This window comes from Neoarius graeffei, chromosome 12 (assembly GCF_027579695.1).
Source record: "Neoarius graeffei isolate fNeoGra1 chromosome 12, fNeoGra1.pri, whole genome shotgun sequence".
Lineage (NCBI taxonomy): Eukaryota > Metazoa > Chordata > Actinopteri > Siluriformes > Ariidae > Neoarius > Neoarius graeffei.
Genome location: NC_083580.1, coordinates 14,764,056 through 14,779,954, shown reverse-complemented (window position 1 = coordinate 14,779,954; position 15,899 = coordinate 14,764,056). Strand labels below are relative to the sequence as shown.

At 41.6% G+C, this 15,899-nt stretch overlaps 1 protein-coding gene across 2 annotated transcripts in view; it reads left to right on the top strand.

The window, feature by feature from the left end:
• mlana (melan-A) overlaps positions 1-15,899 on the top strand; it is a 61,955-nt gene that overhangs the window by 30,974 nt on the left and 15,082 nt on the right. Inside the window, exons 1-3 of one of the 2 annotated variants that reach the window (XM_060935571.1) lie at positions 5,266-5,386; positions 5,591-5,663; positions 6,479-6,575. The exons of the other annotated variant lie outside the window; for it this stretch is intronic. Coding sequence (XP_060791554.1) covers positions 5,596-5,663; positions 6,479-6,575 — 165 coding nt within the window. The 5' untranslated portion in view covers positions 5,266-5,386; positions 5,591-5,595. Of the gene's footprint in view, positions 1-5,265; positions 5,387-5,590; positions 5,664-6,478; positions 6,576-15,899 lie in introns of those variants that run through there. 2 annotated transcript variants of the gene reach the window in all.

The following is a 15,899-nucleotide window of genomic DNA, read 5'->3' as shown; positions in this document are numbered from 1 at the left end:
AAATAAAAATGACTTGAATGGCTAAATGTAAGAAGTACGATCTTGTTATAAGAACTATTTTGATTATTTTGAGTTAATCAGATCTCGCATAATAAGTTCCCCAATCTTATTTTGGAATTATTTCATCTAAAAACAGGTTAGATTTTTCATCTTCCTTTAAGAAATCTTACCAAGTCAAATTTGACTAGTTCCATTGGCAGATTTTTTTCACCTGATTCAAGCAAATATGCTTTGTTTTAATCTTTTATTTCTTATTTTTGAAAGGCCATTTTTTGCAGTGTTTACGGTGGAATCACGTCGTCTGTATGAGTAAACAGAGGTTGAACACAAAAGAAACAAAAAGCAGTGGAGTAAAGAGCTTATTTGGGTAATGATAATAGAAAGTAATAGATGGAAAAGAAATTTAAATCTGTATTAAGTCATTTGTGAGGTAACCGTCATACCAGGGGGAAACCGTAAATTGCAACACACACTTGGTATTACTTTCGTTTGTGACGCATGCAATGTGATCACATGAAAAACAATTGAAGGAGCTTTTCAACATGTTGTATCCTGAAGTTACAATTTAACACCACAGCGTAGAAGAACCCTTTATTTGTCACATGCACACTCAAGCACAGTGAAATTCATCCTCTGCATTTAACCCATCTGAAGCAGTGAAGACACACCCAGAGTAGTGGGCAGCCATACTACAGCACTCGGGGAGCAGTCGGGGGTTAGGTACCTTGCTCAAGGGCACTTCAGCCCAAGGCCACCCCATGTTAACCTAAGTGCATGTCTTTGGACTGTGGGGGAAACCGGAGAACCTGGAGGAAACCCACGCAGACACGGGGAGAACATGCAACCTCCACACAGAAATGCCCCCCCATCGGCCACTGGGCTTGAACCCAGAACTTTCTTGCTGTGAGGCAACAGTACTAACCACTACACCACCGTGCCACCCACATGTGAATAATGTGTAAATTTGTGGGAAAATATAGCCGCACAGTCTATACTGGATGTGGAAAAACTAACATGAAAATAAATGATTCACGTTGGGAAAAATGCATTTTTTAAAAATCAAAACATTTTTAAAAAACGTGTGAAACATATCAAATAAAGTCACTACAAACCATGTGTGTAAAATTCACTAGTGACTGAAGTGGGCGCGATCTCACCTGTCAATCAGCCATGGGCTTCGATGACCTCATGTATGTGGAAGAGGGCAAGTGTTTTCAGTAATCCTGTGACACAGCATGACTCGCAGTTCAAAAAAGATGTGCTTGGAGGCGTCACTTGTCTCAAGGGAAGCATTTGTTTGCCTTCGCCATTCTTGGTTGGTCGCTGTCGTGTGATGGGGTGAGTTAACTAGTGGGTGGGAACTGGGGAGGAAATGGAGGAATCATATGATTATTCACATGTGGAGTTCATGTGAGTCCTGTGATGACCTGGCAATTTGTGTACCCCACCTCTCGCCCATAGTCAGCTGGGATAGACTCCAGCTTGCCCGCGACCCTGCACAGGATAAGCGGTTACGGATAATGGATGGATGGAGTTCATATGTGGCTTTCTGAAAGGGTGAACAAGTTTATGTCTCTCCCTCTCTTCCAGATCCCCATGCCATGCGGGTAGTCATGGCCTACAGGTTTGAGAAGCAGCCTTGGTCCCAAAGGGTTGCTGGTTTGGTTCCTTGGACCGGCATGGCTGAAGCACCTAACCCCCAACTGCTCCTTGTATAGCTGCCCACTGCTGTGGCATACCTGTGTATGTGCTCATTGCTCACTTGTGTGTTTGCTGCTTCAGATGGATTAAATGCAGAGGAGGAATTTCACTGTATACATGTGACAAAACAGCTTCTTCAGTGTACTCCCATTCCAGTATATGGTCACACCTCTAATTTAGACATGTACAGGCCTACACATGTACCATTCTGGATCAGTTATCTGTATTAAAGGCAAACTGGTATTTTTTTAAACCAGATTTCCGCTAATTTTTCATTTCTTTGGGTCCCAATTTTTACTAGGGACAAAATCTATCAAAATCGGTCCAGTATGGAGTTAGAACACGAGAACCAGCAACCGCAAAATGGCTCCACAATCCGTTCCTACAGTCATCGTTTTACCTTTTTTTTTTTTTTACCTTTTTCTTCTTCTGGTCTGTTACGCAGCACCCCATTCAGCACCTGTAGTTGATTATCACACAAGGGCTGTTTTCTGATGTTTACAAAAGGTAAGAATTTGTGAAGAAGTCTATTTCCAAAGTAATGCATTACTGTAATTACATGACAGGCATTTAGCAGAAGCTCTTATCCAGAGCGACATACAACATACCTAGAGCAGTCTGGAGAGCAGTAGGAGGTTTGGTGCCTTGGTCAAGGGTACTTCAGCCATTCCTGCTGGTCCAGGAAATCAAACCAGCAACCTTTTGGCCCCAAAGCTGCTTCTCTAACCATTAGGCCATGGCTTCCCATGCTTGCTTATTACCACAAAATACCACAGGGTGTCTGACAACATGGAAAGGATCCCTACAGAGATAGGCCTGTATCTAACATCTCATTATCTCTAGCCGCTTTATCCTGTTCTACAGGGTCGCAGGCAAGCTGGAGCCTATCCCAGCTGACTATGGGCGAAAGGCGGGGTACACCCTGGACAAGTCGCCAGGTCATCACAGGGCTGACATGTATCTAACATATAACGTCAGAAAACAGCCCCTGCATAATAATCGACTACAGATACCAAACGTTACGCTGCGTCAGAGACCAGAAGATGATACAGATAAAACCATGAGTATAGAAACAGCCATTTTCTACAGTTTCTTTATAGTTATTGAGGTAAACACGCACAGGTGCGTCTCTGTAGGGATCCTTTCCGTGTTGTCAGACACTTATACAGTGGTGCTTGAAGGTTTGTGAACCCTTTAGAATTTTCTATATTTCTGCATAAATACGACCTAAAACAACATCAGATTTTCACACAAGTCCTAAAAGTAGATAAAGAGAACCCAGTTAAACAAATGAGACAAAAATATTATACTTGGCCATTTATTTATTGAGAAAAATGATCCAATATTACATATCTGTGAGCGGCAAAAGTATGTGAACCTTTGCTTTCAGTATCTGGTGTGACCCCCTTGTGCAGCAATAACTGCAACTAAACGTTTCCGGTAACTGTTGATCAGTCCTGCACACCGGCTTGGAGGAATTTTAGCCCGTTCCTCCATACAGAACAGCTTCAACTCTGGGATGTTGGTGGGTTTCCTCACATGAACTGCTCGCTTCAGGTCCTTCCACAACATTTCGATTGGATTAAGGTCAGGACTTTGACTTGGCCATTCCAAAACATTAACTTTATTCTTCTTTAACCATTCTTTGGTAGAACGACTTGTGTGCTTCGGGTCGTTGTCTTGCTGCATGACCCACCTTCTCTTGGAATTCAGTTCATGGACAGATGTCCTGACATTTTCCTTTAGAATTCTCTGGTATAATTCAGAATTCATTGTTCCATCAATGATGGCAAGCCGTCCTGGCCCAGATGCAGCAAAACAGGCCCAAACCATGATACTACCACCACCACCATGTTTCACAGATGGGATAAGGTTCTTATGCTGGAATGCAGTGTTTTCCTTTCTCCAAACATAACGCTTCTCATTTAAACCAAAAAGTTCTATTTTGGTCTCATCCATCCACAAAACATTTTTCCAATAGCCTTCGGGCTTGTCCACATGATCTTTAGCAAACTGCAGACGAGCAGCAATGTTCCTTTTGGAGAGCAGTGGCTTTCTCTTTGCAACCCTGCCATGCACACCATTGTTGTTCAGTGTTCTCCTTATGGTGGACTCATGAACATTCACATTAGCTAATATGACAGAGGCCTTCACTTCCTTAGAAGTTACCTTGGGGTCCTTTGTGACCTCGCCGACTATTACACGCCTTGCTCTTGGAATGATCTTTGTTGGTCGACCACTCCTGGGGAGGGTAACAATGGTCTTGAATTTCCTCCATTTGTACACAATCTGTCTGACTGTGGATTGGTGGAGTCCAAACTCTTTAGAGATGGTTTTGTAACCTTTTCCAGCCTGAAGAGCATCAACAACGCTTTTTCTGAGATCCTCAGAAATCTCCTTTGTTCGTGCCATGATACACTTCCACAAACATGTGTTGTGAAGATCAGACATTGATAGATCCCTGTTCTTTAAATAAAACAGGGTGCCCACTCACACCTGATTGTCATCCCATTGATTGAAAACACCTGACTCTAATTTCACCTTCAAATTAACTGCTAATCCTAGAGGTTCACATACTTTTGCCACTCACAGATATGTAATATTGGATCATTTTCCTCAATAAATCAATGACCAAGTATAATATTTTTGTCTCATTTGTTTAACTGGGTTCTCTTTATCTACTTTTAGGACTTGTGTGAAAATCTGATGATGTTTTAGGTCATATTTATGCAGAAATATAGAAAATTCTAAAGGGTTCACAAACTTTCAAGCACCACTGTAATAACATTATGAGTGGCGAAAACAAGCCGTTTACTTTCACATGGATGATTGCCCCATAGGATTACATTGTGTAGTCATTTTCTGGTTGCCAGTTATAGCATTCTAACTTAATACTGGACCGTTTTCAATAGTTTTTGTCCATAGTAAATATTTGGACCCAAAAAGATGGGAAAATAGGGCCCAGGTTAAAAAATATTGAACTTTCCCTTTAACTATTAATGTTATTTTAATGATATTATCTTTGGCCTAATTGTCTTAGTTAATATTAAAATAATAGGACTATAAAATGCATCATATGAGTTTTGTGTCACAGAGTTGACAGACTACTTTTATGAACTAGAAGGGCACTCGGTAGCGCGCATACCTCCACCAAGCCACCCACTATCATCAACATCAAAATCAAAATCACTTGATCCTCAGATAATACTAAAGCTGTGCACCAAATTTCATCAAAACCCATTCACTACGTTTTGAATTATGTTGGGAACAGGCAAAAAAAAAAAAAAAATCCTGGATCCACAAACATATCTGGATTTGCATTAAAATCAAATCCATGGTTCCTTGGCCCATGGTCCACCTTTCCTCCAAAATTCATCAAAATCTGTTCATGACTTTTTGAGTTATGTTGGGGGGCGAAAAAAACAAACAAACAGAGGTGAAAGCATAATCTTCTCCAACAAAGTTGTTGGTGGTAACAAAGAGAGGTATTTGAAGTGTGTGCGTGTTTCATGCCAATTACTTCAGCAGCTTAAGAGAGTAGAACCCGTGATGGTCATGAGAGTGGGTTAAGAAAAGTATGTGTGAGAAAAGGAGAGAGAGAGAGAGAGAGAGAGAGGAACTGGACTGCATTCACTGCTTCGTTCTCTGCCCAAGTGTTTGCCTGTAATCAGATTATCCAATTCAGGTAAGATTTCACAGCAATATCAGACTCATTTCAGTGCTTTTATTTAATTTGCACAGTCAATTCATCTTAGATTAAATGGTAAGTAATTACTTAATATTTCCATAATAGATTAAACACTTGAGGCTGTGTCATGGTGCATTATAGTTTTTCATCAATTACAGCATATTAAATCTATTTATTTATTTATTTATTTATGGTCTACAGGAGTCATGCCTCGTGGGGATTTCTCTATTCGTTTCACAAACCGAGGACGTGGCACGTTCATCAGAGCAGAGGAGTAACGTTATCTTTATATGATTGACATTTACATAATTATTTTAAGATGCTGTAATTATAGCTCCAGTGTTTATTGTTTGGTGCAGGGTTTCGTGTTGTCCTCCTTTAACACACCCATTTTATCCCCATCAAGTGTTAAGGCACTGATGAACTGAATCAAGTGTGTTCATGTACTGTAGCAAAATCACTAATGTGAAATTCAGGCACTTTGGGTATTATGAGTAACTAAGTGATGTGCTTAATGATATTTTATATATACAGTACTGTGCAAAAGTCTTAGACACATGCAAAGAAATGCTGTAGAGCAAAGATGAGTTAAAAAATGAAATTAAATTTCTACATTAAACAAGCACTATGAAGAGCAATGAACTGTAATAAATGAAACAAAGTCGGTATTTGGTGCGAGACGACCCTTTGCTTTAAAAAAAAATACTGTAGTAGTCTCAGGTAGTGCTGTTTGATAAAGAAATGAGCTGTAGGTTTTACTGAACGTCTTGCAGAACCAGCCACAGTTCTTCTGGACACTTTGACTGTCACACTCGCTTCTTTTTTGCACCAAAACCCAGCAGCAAATTTTTGCACCAAAACCCAGCAGCCTTCATTATGTTTTCTGAAAAGTTTCTCTTATGTAATATGCTGCTTTCTTTATAGTCATACAAACATTTTTTTCCCTCTAACATTTAATTTTGTGCTGGAAAACTAATGTGTGGAAATCTAAAATGGTTTTGTCAATGTAGAAGTCATAAAATAGAAATCTAGAATAAAGTTTGTACTAAAAAAAAGGATGCCTAGGACTTTTGCACAATTGTGTTTCAGGGCTGCTGGCATTGCTTTCCTGGCGATTGTCCTTACGGCGCTGTTCATTCTGGGCTGCTGGTACTACCGCAAACGCAATGGGTATAGAACCATCCAGGTGAATAACACTGTTACTGTACTACAGTGAAATAAATTAATAACTATTTATAACATTAGATTTCAGTAAGGACTACAAGTAAGGACATCAGTCTGCATATTATCGAAACTAAACACCACAGAGCATGCTGTTCTAGGAAAATAATCAACAATGGATTGGTGCAATACCACCTCATCCAATAACATCTTATCCCATAGTGTTTTATTCCACAGAAATTTGCCAACGATAAAAAACTTGTTTTTTTTAATTTATTGAACTAATACTTGACCTCATACATTTTTTTATTTATAGTTACATTTAATGGTGCAGAGCGTCCACAACACAAGCTAGTTCCTGTTATCATTTACGTTTATAAAAACTGTAAACTATATTAACTATTATAGTTAACAAGATAAAAAAAAAACAGCTTGCCATCCACGAGGCAAATTAACATCTTTAAGATATTCTTAACCAGCAGGTTACCCGGCGTTGCCCGGGTTTTGCAAAATTCTGGGTTGCCCCCAGACATCCATGTCAAATTTGGTGAAGATCTGTCGAGAAATGGTGATGTTAACCCAAGACAAACAAAAATCCAAACATCCACCACCCAGGGGCCCACCAAGGACCCCCTGGGGCCCAAATATGGAATTTCTGAGTTCTGCCAAATTGTGGCTATCTCCTGTACCTATGTGCCAAGTTTAGTGAAGATCTGTCCAGAGTTTGTGTTGATAAATGTTACATGAAAGGCAAACTGTGGGTGGTAGAAATGGGCAACTGGACTTGCTTGAAAATTCTTGAAAACGTTTCACCTCTCGTCCAAAAGGCTTCCTCAGTTCTGTCTGACTAATAGGGAGTATCAGATATTTATCTTCTCCTGGATCAGAATCAGAATTCTGATGACCAGCTCATCTAAGGTGTCATTGAGGCATCATGTTGGTGTGGGTCACTGGAGGCTGGGTGTGAACGGCGAGTCATTAGGGTGATCAAAGGATTGCCCGTTAGGGTGATCAATGGCAATCTGACTCTCTCTGTCCTCCTGTGAGTCACTGAAAACAGCTGGGTCCTGGCGTACACCCAGCCGTCTGGGAAGAGTGTCCAAGACCGCCTTGTAGATGTTTGACAAATGATGTCTTAGACCCCCACCTCTGTTCAGTGATGGCCGTTCCAGGTTGACAAAAATGGCTTCTTTAACTCCTCGCTCATACCAATGATCCTCTCTGGCTAAAATGCGTACGTTACAATCCTGAAATGAGTGTCCTTTGTCGTTAAGATGAATGTAGACAGCCGAGTCCTGGCCTGAGGAGCTGGCTCTCCTGTGTTGGGCCAAGTGCCTGTATAGCGGTTGTTTCGTCTCGCCAATATACAAATCCGTGCAATCATCACTGCACTGAATTGCATACACTACGTTGTCCTGTTTGTGTCTAGGTATTCTGTCCTTAGGGTGGACCAGTTTCTGCTTCAGGGTGTTACTGGGTCTGAAATGTACCGGAATGTTGTGTTTGTAGAAGATCCTCCTGAGTTTCTCGGATAGACCAGAAATGTAGGGAATGACAATGTTCTTGTGTTTGTTCCTGTTATCATCCTTGTCAGTTATGTTCCTTTTTATGCTCTTTAGGAAAGCCCAGTTGGGATAACCGCAATTCTGAAGTGCTTTCTTGATATGATTCTGCTCCTTCTCTTTTCCCTCTAATGTTGTAGGAATGTTCTGAGCCCTGTGTTGCAAGGTCCTAATGACCCCCAATTATGTAATATATGGTGATCCCATGGCGCATCCATGCTTCTGTCTGTAGAAACTTTCATTAAACTGGAAATAAGTGGTAGTCAGGCAGAGACCAGTTTAATGAAAGTTTCTACAGACAGAAGCATGGATGCGCCATGGGATCACCAGTGTCCCCTATTGTGGCCAATTTATACATGGAGGAAGTGGAACATATAGCTTTGACCACTTTTGCAGGAGTTGCTCCCAGCCATTGGTTTAGATACGTGGATGATACCTGGGTTAAAATCAAAATCCATGAGGTGGAAGCTTTCTCGAAACACATCAATGCAGTGGATAGCAACATCAACTTCACTTGGGAGGATGTCAGTGGGAATAATCTAGCCTTCTTGGATTGTGATGTACACATTAGACAAGACAGAAGCCTTAGTATCGAGGTCTACCGGAAACCCACACACACAGACCAGTACCTACTTTTCGACTCTCACCACCCACTGGAACATAAATTGGGGGTCATTAGGACCTTGCAACACAGGGCTCAGAACATTCCTACAACATTAGAGGGAAAAGAGAAGGAGCAGAATCATATCAAGAAAGCACTTCAGAATTGCGGTTATCCCAACTGGGCTTTCCTAAAGAGCATAAAAAGGAACATAACTGACAAGGATGATAACAGGAACAAACGCAAGAACATTGTCATTCCCTACATTTCTGGTCTATCCGAGAAACTCAGGAGGATCTTCTACAAACACAACATTCCGGTACATTTCAGACCCAGTAACACCCTGAAGCAGAAACTGGTCCACCCTAAGGACAGAATACCTAGACATAAACAGGACAACATAGTGTATGCAATTCAGTGCAGTGATGATTGCACAGATTTGTATATTGGAGAGACGAAACAACCGCTATAGAGGGTTCCCTCATGACGTCACCGCGCCGCGAGATTTCGGTAGTCGCCATATTGGAAGACCAAGTACACATCTATGCAAGTACATACATACATAAAACAAACTACACCTGAAATGTAGCCAGGGCCAGTTCTGCCCTAATCTGGACCCGGGTGCAACATCGCGCAACCCCCCCCCACCCCCCCCCAAAAAAAAACCCCACACCAGTCTAAATCAGGACAACCAGTGTTCGAACTACGGGGGTACTCGGGGGATCCGAGATCCCCTGAAACAGACATGAGATCCCTTGAAAACATGATTTGGGAAATGTTGGGGGGGGGTCTCTAAAATATTGGCAAAATGATGTTTATTGACATAGCAATCGTGTGTAACGGGAAGCATTTGCATATCCGAAGTGTTGTGTTTACATCAAAGATAAAATAAACCGATATGACAACGACTGCTGCTGCCAGGTTGGTTGTTGAGTAGCCTGACTGTTTTTTTTGTTCTTGCGTGTGGTATCATTGTTGACACGAGGTTGTTTTTTGAACATGCCAATGCGGACACGATTTCCCCTGATGAGTTATGACTTCAGACGCGATGTGTGTGTGGAGGTGTGGAGTCCATGTGATATGTGCGCAAGATAGGCTTCTCGTGTTTGGAGATCCGCGCTCCGAGACAAGCGCAAGCACCCCCCCAGGGAAAAAAAGGGACCCCCCGAAAATATCGGCATAGTTCGAACACTGAGGACAACCATCACATAACTATAACTATAAACATTTTATATCAACTATTTTAACTAAATGGGCTATAATAAATAAGCCTGCAGGCAGCCACGGCGGGCTGCCTCAGAAAAGTAACCATTCAATGACACAACTGAAAGCCTGCAGCCACGGCGGGCTGCCTCAGAAAAGTAACCATTTGTCCTACCTTAACTTGTTTTGCTTTTTCTGCCTCCTTTTTTGTATTTTTGACCCTGCGTTTATTTTCTTTCCTTTTCTGAAAACCCGATTTGTGTCCAGACATTTTGTTCTGCTACCAACGAACTAACTCGTCAGGTCTCGTCTCTCGAGTCCGCGATGAAGGGCAACAATTGATACATTTTTACAAACAGCCAATAAACAGCCAATAGGGAGGTTGCAACGTTCAGGCTCTCCTTTGCTCACAGACACTCAGTAATGCACTTATTCTCTGTCTCCTGGCAGAAAGCTCCTTGGTTTGCTTGTGTCTCAATCACAGCTGGTATTCTGTAGAAAGACTTGTGGGTGGTAGAAAAGGGCAACTGGACTTGCTTGAAGATTCTTGAAAACGTTTCACCTCTCGTCCAAAAGGCTTCCTCAGTTCTGAACTGAGGAAGCCTTTTGGACGAGAGGTGAAACGTTTTCAAGAATCTTCAAGCAAGTCCAGTTGCCCTTTTCTACCACCCACAGTTTACTATGACCTGGATGATTGAGAATCTTCACAGACATGTAGAAAGACTTCTTTTCACCTTTCCCATCAGCTTTGTTGGAACACCCTAACACAGCACAAAAGTTTACCATTGTAGGTTTATGATGAATCAAGTGCCTTGTGGGTTTAAATTCCGCGCGCTGCCGTTATTTCCCCCGATCACAAGTTTGTTGGTCTTCCAATATGGCGCAGGGTTTGTTTACTTCCGGTTTCCGGTGACGTCAGTGGGAAGGGTCTATACACGCGCTTGGCCCAACACAGGAGAGCCAGCTCCTCAGGCCAGGACTTGGCTGTCTACATTCATCTTAACAACAAAGGACACTCATTTCAGGATTGTAACGTACGCATTTTAGCCAGAGAGGATCGTTGGTATGAGCGAGGAATTAAAGAAGCCATTTTTGTCAACCTGGAACGGCCATCACTGAACAGAGGTGGGGGTCGAAGACATCATTTGTCAAACATCTACAAGGCGGTCTTGGACACTCTTCCCAGATGGCTGGGTGTACGCCAGGACCCAGCTGTTTTCGGTGACTCACAGGAGGACAGAGTCAGATTGCCATTGATCACCCTAACGGGCAATCCTTTGATCACCCTAATGACTCGCCGTTCACACCCAGCCTCCAGTGACCCACACCAACATGATGCCTCAATGACACCTTAGGTGGGGTTTACATTAGACCATATCAGCGGATCATCAGATTAACGTTTTTAAAAACGATTAGCGTGGACACAGCAATGCCTATACACGATTCGCGTGCACACAGCAACGCCAATACACGGATACGCTAATCACATGACTAATTCGGCACGTAAGTTGAAATGTGTCAGTGCGGCTCATCGCTTCCTCCTCAGCGGCTGCGCTCCAAATCACTCCGCCCTGAACAGCGAATGCCCTCTGGAGGGTGCGCACTCCAGCCCTGCGCAGCTCACAGAGCGCACGAGTGAAGCGCATGAGCAGTGATTCGGGACTGAGCCGCTGTGCGCAAGTCACTTACCACTTGCAAGTGGAAGGATGGCAAGCCTAAAGACAATCATAACTACACAATGGGCAGTATTTGCATCAGTATTTGCAGTATTTTCATACTTTTATACTCTTTAATGAAAGGTGATACAAGGCGGAAGTCCGCGCCGTTTTTCAGCAGTCGCGTCACATGACCAACACCAGTGAATCAGGAAGGTGGATGTCACAGTGACGTTGTCCAATGACGACGCCAGCTAGAGCTCAGCACAGCGTATCTGCGTATTCTCAATGTTTACACAGCACCGGACCAGACACGATCTGGATTGAATACGTGGACCCTGACGGATTCCCGTTTCCCAGCGTTTCCAGGCGTTTTAATGTAAACGGACAGTGCATCCGCGAAGAAAATGAGACAGATACGGTCTAATGTAAACTTGGCCTTAGATGAGCTTGTCATCAGAATTCTGATTCTGATCCAGGAGAAGATAAATATCTGATACTCCCTATTAGTCAGACAGAACTGAGGAAGCCTTTTGGACGAGAGGTGAAACGTTTTCAAGAATTTTCAAGCAAGTCCAGTTGCCCATTTCTACCACCCACAGTTTACTATGACCTGGATGATTGAGACTCTTCACAGACATACATGAAAGGCATTGAGGGAGGGAGTGGGTGGGTGGATGTTGTGCCCCCCAGGGACCTCCCTAGGGCCCGTACATGAATTTTGTTTGTTTATATCTGCAAAATTCTGGGTCATCCCCGGACCTACTTGTCAAATTTGGTGAAAATCCGTCGAGAAATGGTGACATTAGCTCAAGACAAGGAAACAAACAAACAAACAAACAAACAAAAACAAACAAACAAACTTTGCTGCTTATTATATAGAAGTATCCTAAAAGTTTACGAAATGCTAATTTTCAGTGCATTTACTTATCATTTTAAGAATTCTTATAGTATAACTTTAACTGACTTTCCATGACTTCTTAAAGATAAAGAAATGCTGTTAAAAAGAACGTTTAAGATGTCTCTTAAAGTTATTAGAGTTAACATTTAAATGTACTTAAAAAGTCACTACTAGTACTTTTAAGAATACCAATAAAAGGTCTTAAAGTTACTGGTATATTTAATGAATTTAGTAAATGTATTGAAATTTATGACTAAATTTAAGGGCTGGTCTTAAAGGTAACTTAAATACACTACTGAATTTAAGGTTCCTTTAAGGTTTAGATTCAATGCAATTAAATTCATATATTCACCTCGTGATGTTAGAAACCACAACACCCTCTGCACTTTCCTGACTCAATCGGAGCGTCTACCGTACAACCCTGTCTAAGTTGTTACTATAGAAACGATCATGTATTCGAGCAAGTGCTTTAATATAAACCACGCAGCTGGAACTACAGTCAAAGGTGCTGTTAGAAAAGAGAACATTAATTCAACACCTTCTGAACAATCCCAATAGAGAATTCAACAACACTGTGGTAGAAAACAAAATAAGACTAGAAGGATGCTCAGTTGAGTGTGTACCTCCGCCAAGCCACATATTGTCAACATCAAAATCAAATCACTTACAGTGGGGCACAAAAGTATTTAGTCAGCCACCAATTGTGCAAGTTCTCCCACTTAAAAAGATGAGAGAGGCCTGTAATTTTCATCATAGGTACACTTCAACTATGAGAGACAGAATGGGGAGAAAGAAATCACATTGTAGGATTTTTAATGAATTAATTGGTAAATTCCTCAGTAAAATAAGTATTTGGTCACCTACAAACAAGCAAGATTTCTGGCTCTCACAGACCTATAACTTCTTCTTTAAGAGGCTCCTCTGTCCTCCACTCGTTACCTGTATTAATGGCACCTGTTTGAACTCGTTATCAGTATAAAAGACACCTGTCCACAACCTCAAACAGTCACACTCCAAACTCCACTATGGCCAAGACCAAAGAGCTGTCAGAGGACACCAGAAACAAAATTGTAGACCTGCACCAGGCTGGGAAGACTGAATCTGCAATAGGTAAGCAGCTTGGTGTGAAGAAATCAACTGTGGGAGCAATTATTAGAAAATGGAAGACATACAAGACCACTGATAATCTCCCTCGATCTGGGGCTCCACGCAAGATCTCACCCCATGGGGTCAAAATGATCATAAGAACGGTGAGCAAAAATCCCAGAACCACACGAGGGGACCTAGTGAATGACCTGCAGAGAGCTGGGACCAAAGTAACAAAGGCTACCATCAGTAACACACTACGCCGCCAGGGACTCAAATCCTGCAGTGCCAGACGTGTCCCCCTGCTTAAGCCAGTACGTGTCCAGGCCCGTCTGAAGTTTGCTAGAGAGCATTTGGATGATCCAGAAGAGGATTGGGAGAATGCCATATGGTCAGATGAAACCAAAATAGAACTTTTTTTTCTGCGAAGGGACCAGGACGACTGATCCGTGTAAAGGAAAGAATGAATGGGGCCATGTATCGTGAGATCTTGAGTGAAAACCTCCTTCCATCAGCAAGGGCATTGAAGATGAAACGTGGCTGGGTCTTTCAGCATGAAAATGATCCCAAACACATTGCCCGGGCAACGAAGGAGTGGCTTCGTAAGAAGCATTTCAAGGTCCTGGAGTGGCCTAGCCAGTCTCCAGATCTCAACCCCATAGAAAATCTTTGGAGGGAGTTGAAAGTCCGTGTTGCCCAGTGACAGCCCCAAAACATCACTGCTCTAGAGGAGATCTGCATGGAGGAATGGGCCAAAATACCAGCAACAGTGTGTGAAAACCTTGTGAAGACTTACAGAAAACGTTTGACCTCTGTCATTGCCAACAAAGGGTATATAACAAAGTATTGAAATGAACTTTTGTTATTGACCAAATACTTATTTTCCACCATAATTTGCAAATAAATTCTTTAAAAATCAGACAATGTGATTTTCTGGATTTTTTTTCTCATTTTGTCTCTCATAGTTGAGGTATACCTATGATGAAAATTACAGGCCTCTCTCATCTTTTTAAGTGGGAGAACTTGCACAATTGGTGACTAACTAAATACTTTTTTGGCCCCCACTGTATATAACCTAGGATAATACTAAAGCTGTACACCAAATTTCATCAAAATCCGTTCAATACTTTTTGAGTTATGTTTGGAACAGACAAAAATAAATAAATACTGGAGCCATATATACAGTATATTCAGATTTGCATCAAAATCTAATTAATTGTTCCTTGGCCCATGGCCCACCTTTCCTCCAAATTTCATCAAAATATGTTAATGACTTTTTGAATTACATTGGGAACAGACAAACAAAGAAACGGAGATGAAAACATAACCTCCAACAAAGCTGGCGGAGGTAAAAAAAAAAAGTCTTCGGTAAATTTTCAGTTTGAAAACAAATTTGGTCATTAATGGATGGCAATGCCAAGAAATAATATATTTGAGCAAACTGACTATGTAAAATGAAATATTACACAGACACGAGTGTTTTACCGGGAAACACGCCACTCGTATTTTTCATACGAGCTACATCTGGGACATGGAGAACCAAAACTGTTACATAAATCTCTATACGTCACTTATGAGGAAGAAGTAGTCACATATTGACTTGAAGATATGAAGTTGATCTTCTCGTATTGAAAAACTCATGTTTTTCATCTGAAGTACATCGAGGATCTGAGTGACATGTTAGCTGGCTTTTTTTCGTGCTATATCAGATATATTCCATTCAGCTAGCATGATATTGAACAAGTCAAAGATGAGTGAATGGAATACATCTGATATACCATGAAAAAAACAAACAGCCAATATTACTACTACTATTATTATACGTGCACATTCCTTTCAGGTGTTCAACGTGTCTTTCTCTTTCAAAATTCTCTCAAAATCTTCCATATTTAACAAAGCAAACCTGGCGGCCATGTTTGTTTACAAATTGTCACAGTCACTCGCTAGCACGGAAGTTTTACATCTCTGACGTGTGACATCATGTTGTCTTGACAACCATATTCAACGCTCATTCTCCACTGGGTAGAGTGATGTAATACACGTAGGATAAGCGATATGCTAACAATATTGCATGCTATCAAACCGAATGAAACCCGCTAGAAGGGAATAGAATGCATATATGTTATTTACCAGCTGGGAGGTCCGTATGGTGAAATACCGTGACCGAGGTCTTGAAAGTACTCAAGTATTCAAGGCTGAGGTCACGGTATTTCACCATACGGACCGACCTTAAGCTGGTAAATAATATATTTATTTTTTTCTTTACCAAATTCTAACAGAAAACGAGAGCACCCGAAAGGAATGCAAATTGCTTCCTCCTCGGTATACAAGTGCACTTCCA